This window comes from Glycine soja, chromosome 16, assembly GCF_004193775.1.
Source record: "Glycine soja cultivar W05 chromosome 16, ASM419377v2, whole genome shotgun sequence".
NCBI classification, from domain to species: Eukaryota; Viridiplantae; Streptophyta; class Magnoliopsida; order Fabales; family Fabaceae; genus Glycine; species Glycine soja.
Window position 1 is genome coordinate 29,662,936 of NC_041017.1, and position 6,162 is coordinate 29,669,097.

At 28.0% G+C, this 6,162-nt stretch overlaps 1 protein-coding gene across 1 annotated transcript; it reads left to right on the plus strand.

The window, feature by feature from the left end:
- Positions 1–2,930: 2,930 nt before the first annotated feature.
- On the plus strand, positions 2,931–6,162 carry LOC114390534 (TMV resistance protein N-like). Its single transcript, XM_028351287.1, has 2 exons — positions 2,931–3,535; positions 5,176–6,162. The coding sequence occupies exons 1-2, from the start codon at positions 3,063–3,065 to the stop codon at positions 5,972–5,974; spliced, it is 1,272 nt and encodes a 423-aa protein (XP_028207088.1). The 5' UTR covers positions 2,931–3,062; the 3' UTR covers positions 5,975–6,162.

Here is a 6,162-nt window from a genome sequence, read left to right on the forward strand (position 1 = left end):
ATGCTGCTGTTCGATCAGATTGGTATGGGTGTGGAAGAAGAGGTACATCATATGATAATGTCATCTTTATTGTATTATCATTTCCAGGGAGGTGTTATTTATGGTAAAGACCATTGCTTGGAACTGGTCCTCTTGGGATAATCACTATATGACTGAGCTCTCTTTCATTATGATGTTTGTTTTACTATTAATTTGGGTAGTTGATATATATAGACACGGCGATATTCATTCAATGCATTTAAAATTATATTGAAAATTCATAATGCATTCGAATGTAGCAATCAAATTATAATGCATATGTATTAATCCAGCTCTGTCTCCTTTAAGAGAAGCTCACATCCACCTTATTGTCATGTCCTATGTATTGTCGTTCAACAGTTCAACTACTGCCTTTGCATGGAGAAGGAAAAAAGAAACACACCTTCAAGCAATAGTTTCTATACTATGTTCTACCTCACAATTTAGCATGTGTTCTTTTGTGCTTTCTATCTCTGCAATTGTATACATGCACATGTTTAGTTAATGTAAACTTGCCTCTTCAAGTTTCGTTTTTTCCTTCTTGAATTGCATTTACGTTATTATTACGTACCAAGGACCCAGTTAGACTTGGATCACATGGTTCCAAATTATAGAAATTAATTTTTTTTTTGTGGAAAAATTAAAATTTATTTAGCAAATATATTATCATATGATACAAAAAATTCATAATTATATTTTTCCAAAATGATAAAAAAAATATATTATATAAAGCCATAGAGTGATTGAATCAATTGACAAAAAGATTGTTTCAATTTAATCAATGATCTCAAATTTGAGTCATTAGAATACAATTTCATTAAATGCTTTTAGTGAAAGATATCTGTGGTTTGTGAAAAAAATATATAATATAAAATATATTTAAATTGAAAACAAAAAAATATTTTCTTATAAAAATACTTAAGATTACAAGTGTTTCACATGTTACAAAGAATCTTTAAGGATTTATAACAACAATTTGTATATACTTTAACCACAATTTTTTCAAAAATATATTATTAATTATGTTATAAAAACCTACTTGATTAAAATAAATTATGTTAGTAAAAAGAAATGACCAAAACAGAAAAAAGAAGAAAAATCCAAAAAAAGAATATAAAAATAGTAATAGAAGAGAATATTTGTTGATATATGTACTTAAAAGTTTAAGCTACCAATTTCTTACATAGTTTTGTAAGTTTATCTCATTCACAAATGTTAATAAATTGTCTTTAATATGTAATTATCAAATCAATATAAAGGAAAAACTAGTCAAATCATTTGAATACAAATGTAGTCATTTATAGATTTGAAAATTACAAATGGATTATAAAAAGAAAAATAAATGATACTTAAATATCTCATCTAAAATGAAAAAAATGAAATTATCTTCTCAATAAAAACCATAAAAAGGGATACAATATTTTGTAAAAAAATATAAAACAAATAAATATCACTTAAAAGTTAAAAATTAACCACCATAATTTTAAAATGGTAAGGATATTTATATAAAACATAATAAAATAGGTTATTTTTAATAAAATTGTGTGTCTATTTTTTATGAAATATATTTATCTTGTATAAAAAAATTCTTATCTAATATTTTTTCGTGCACCTATAAAAAATTCATATCTATTATTTTTTATGCACAGAAAATTGTGTCTCTTTTTATTAATTTTCTGTTCTTTATGTAATTAATTTTATGTATTTATGAGCACAGAAAATATTATTTTATGTAATAAAATATGTTATTTTAAATAATAATGTGTGTTTATCTTTTTATGAAATATATATTTATCATGCTTGTAAAAAAATTCTTATTTATTATTTTGTCATGAAACTATAAAATGTTGGGATCCATACTGGTGTTGGGCTCTAAGAAGCTTTATAGTAGTAAGGCAATTATGTTTGATGAGGAAATCAATTCAATATATAGTTTTATATAGATTAATTAATACTAATAAATTCGGTTAATATTAGCATAATAAATTCATGTTAATAAATTAATTAATATCAGTGAATTAATAATTAATCATATCGGACTATATTGCATTTTTTTTATCTCATTTTTATCAAATTTGTTTTTGTCTCATAATACATTTCATTTTTATTTTTATTTTCAGTAATAATAATTATAGGAAATGAATATGTCTTTTTCTTTCACTATGGCCCTAGGCGCATACCTGATAAGTCATCAGTGTGGTTGGATGGTTAGATTGTTGGGTCTGCGAAACTCAAAATGACATTTCCACGAAACTTCATTTTTTTATTTAGTCTTGACGTGTCAACTACGTGAAAATATTGACATAAGGACATGACATTAACATATAAAATTGAATCTTCTAAATCCACCTTCCAGTCAAAATATTATAAATTGCATGAGGACAAAAAATATATTCAAAATTTTATAAAAAGTTAAATATTTATTAGCATGTAATATTCTAAATTTGTATGTATTCACGAGCACAGGAAATATTATTTTAAATAAAATTGCGTGTCTATCTTTTTATGAAATATATCTTCATCATACTTGTAAAACAATTTCTATTTTATGCAACTATAAAATTTATTAAGAATTCATTTTTTTCTTCAAAATTATGATTATATTTTTGTTCTCGTAAAATGCAAATGCATATATTTTAACTTGAAGCTAGATTTAGAAAATTCAATCATGTGTTAACGTATCTTTATTATGTAACAACTATATGTTCACGTATTTAACACGCTAAGATTGACTTAATAAAAAAATGATGAAGTTTAATAAAAAAAGCCACATGCCCATATATTTACTGTTCATTTTCTATTATAGAAATATGTGAAGCTTCGTGGAAAAGTCATTTTGAGTTTCGCAGAGACCCTACAATCTAACCATCCAACCCCACTGACTTACCAGGTATGTGCCTAGGGCCACAGTGAAAGAAAAAGAGGTACGAAGCTTCACAGAAACGCTAGCTATAAGCTTAAGGCTATAAGTTTTCTTGTTTTATTAGAATGGAGATCCAACAGTCCTCCATCTACAATCATACAAACCTTTATTCTAAGTTCTGATGGCTCTGCGATCATTCTCTTACGATGTGTTCCTCAGCTTCCGAGGGGAAGATACTCGTTATGGTTTCACTGGCTATCTCTACAATGTCCTTCGGGAAAGGGGAATTCACACCTTCATTGATGACGACGAGCCCCAGGAAGGGGACGAAATCACGACAGCACTTGAGGCGGCTATTGAGAAGTCCAAGATTTTCATCATCGTGCTCTCTGAAAACTACGCATCTTCCTCCTTTTGTTTAAACTCACTCACTCACATCCTTAACTTTACTAAGGAGAATAATGATGTGTTGGTTTTGCCCGTTTTTTATAGAGTGAATCCTTCAGATGTCCGACACCACAGAGGTAGTTTTGGAGAAGCACTGGCTAATCATGAAAAGAAGTCGAACTCTAATAACATGGAGAAGCTTGAGACGTGGAAGATGGCTCTGCACCAAGTGTCTAACATTTCTGGCCATCATTTCCAACATGATGGGTATGTACCCTTCCTCACTTACTTTATTTTAAATTCTTTAATTTTGACTTGTCTAATCACACTTTAACGTTCAATTTTAAAGAGATCAAATTATAATCACATAAATCGTAATATGGGTTTAGGTTCCAAGCTGCCAACAAAATTTTAATTCTTATAAAATATTTGAAGTGTTAATATTACTCACAATTGGACTTAATGTTATTTATTTGTGATAGTTTATTTGAACTTTATGATATATTTTTTATTAATATAATTTATCAGTTACACTTTAATCAATAGATTTATTATCATTTTAATTTCATTTAAAAAATAATATTGTCTTTTGTACCTAGATATAAGGCTAAGGAAAGATAATAAATTATTATTATTTTTAAAATATTATTGTTTATTGGATCTTACTAACGAGCGTCTGTAGGACAAATTTATATATTCTATAAAAAAAAATTATAAAAAAATCTCCATAATATATATTTTCTTTTGATGGGAAATAGTAAATTGTAGGAGCTATAGCTGTAACCCTCATTTATCAAATTTTGGGTCGATGAAACATGTACTATGTATAGCTGGTGCTTGGTGTAGTAGGTCCACATATAGCGATGACAAGAAAACTAGTACCCTTAGGTCCACATATAGCGATGACAAGAAAACTAGTACCCTTCGGTCCACATATAGAAAGGTTAAAATATTCTTATTGAAAGAGTTGAAATATAGTTGCGAATTAAGTATTTAGAGAACGTATTAATAAGGTTACTAGTTGGTGACAAAAAATAAGGTTATATATTTTATTGTAAGATGGTGTGTATACTTTCGAATAAGAGAAGAGAAAAACACTAAGAATATTATATATAAAAAATATTGAGAATATTTAATTCAGAAAGTGAAGAGAAGAAAATTACACCTTTCAAATTATATATTTTAATTTATAATATAAAAATAAATTTCTATAAATTTATTTATTATAAATTCCAATTATAATATAATATGTATTATTAATTTTAATTACATAAAATTGAGTGTTTGTTTTACCATTTTTTTTATATTTTTAGGAATGTTATTTTTAGGAATTTAACATGAGAATATTATTTTTGGATATATTAAACATTTTAATATGTGCGAGAATAACTTTTAAAATTTAAAATAATTTAAATAAAAAATTAGTATTTTTTATAAGAAAATTTAAAGTAATTTGAATAAAAAAGAAAGTCACTTGTGTATTAGACAAATATCACTTTCCCATCTTCTAGAGAGAATATAAATATTAGAAAACATGGTAAAAGAGATAACTTTTTTTTGGATATATTAAACATTTTAATATGCAAGAGCTATAACTTTTTTTTTATATATAAAAAATCTCCATAATATATCTTCTGTACCCCTAGAGTAGTTTTTTTTTTGTTTGAGTTACAATATGCAATTTATCACATTGTTTCTGGTTCTTCAAGAATTTACTTACAAATTTTAACGAACAAGTTCAAAAATGAGTCTGTGAATTGGTATGCACCAACCAATTCGTGGTTTTATGAAGTGAGTGAATTTTGTAACTTAGGATCAAATATTTGATAGCATGAAAAAATACCATGCATATCAACAAATGGCCATAGGTGTTTAGTCCAATTTCACACAATTTCTTTGTTGAACAGGAACAAATATGAATACAAGTTTATTAAGGAGATAGTTGAATCGGTGTCAAACAAGTTTAATCATGATCATTTACATGTTTCGGATGTCCTGGTTGGGCTAGAGTCACCAGTGCTAGAAGTAAAGTCGCTTCTGGATGTTGGACGTGATGATGTCGTCCACATGGTAGGGATCCATGGACTCGCCGGAGTGGGTAAAACAACACTTGCTATCGCGGTCTATAATTCTATTGCTGGCCATTTTGAAGCTTCTTGCTTTCTTGAAAATGTGAAAAGAACTTCCAACACGATAAATGGGTTAGAAAAACTCCAAAGCTTCCTTCTTTCTAAAACCGCTGGAGAAATTAAGTTAACAAATTGGAGAGAAGGAATTCCCATTATAAAGCGTAAGCTCAAGCAAAAAAAGGTTCTTCTTATTCTAGATGATGTTGATGAAGATAAACAGTTACAAGCACTTATTGGCAGCCCTGATTGGTTTGGTCTTGGCAGTAGAATCATCATAACCACTCGAGACGAACATTTGTTAGCTCTACACAATGTTAAAATAACATATAAGGTGAGAGAGTTGAATGAGAAACATGCTCTTCAATTACTTACTCAGAAGGCTTTTGAGTTGGAAAAAGGAATTGATCCAAGTTATCATGATATTTTGAATCGAGCGGTAACTTATGCTTCAGGTCTTCCATTTGTTTTAGAAGTAATAGGTTCCAACTTATTTGGAAAAAGTATAGAAGAATGGAAATCTGCTCTAGATGGATATGAAAGAATTCCTCATAAAAAAATCTATGCATACTTAAAGTAAGTTATGATGCTTTGAATGAAGATGAGAAAAGTATTTTTCTAGCTTGATATTGCACCCTTGCGATTTGGAGCAGCCCAATACAAGCGGATCTCCAATTAATGTATTACTAGTCACAATAGCAGTGAACGATTTGATGATTGCCTTACCAATTCCTCCTGTTTCTTTTAAAATATTAAAGTCCTTCTTCA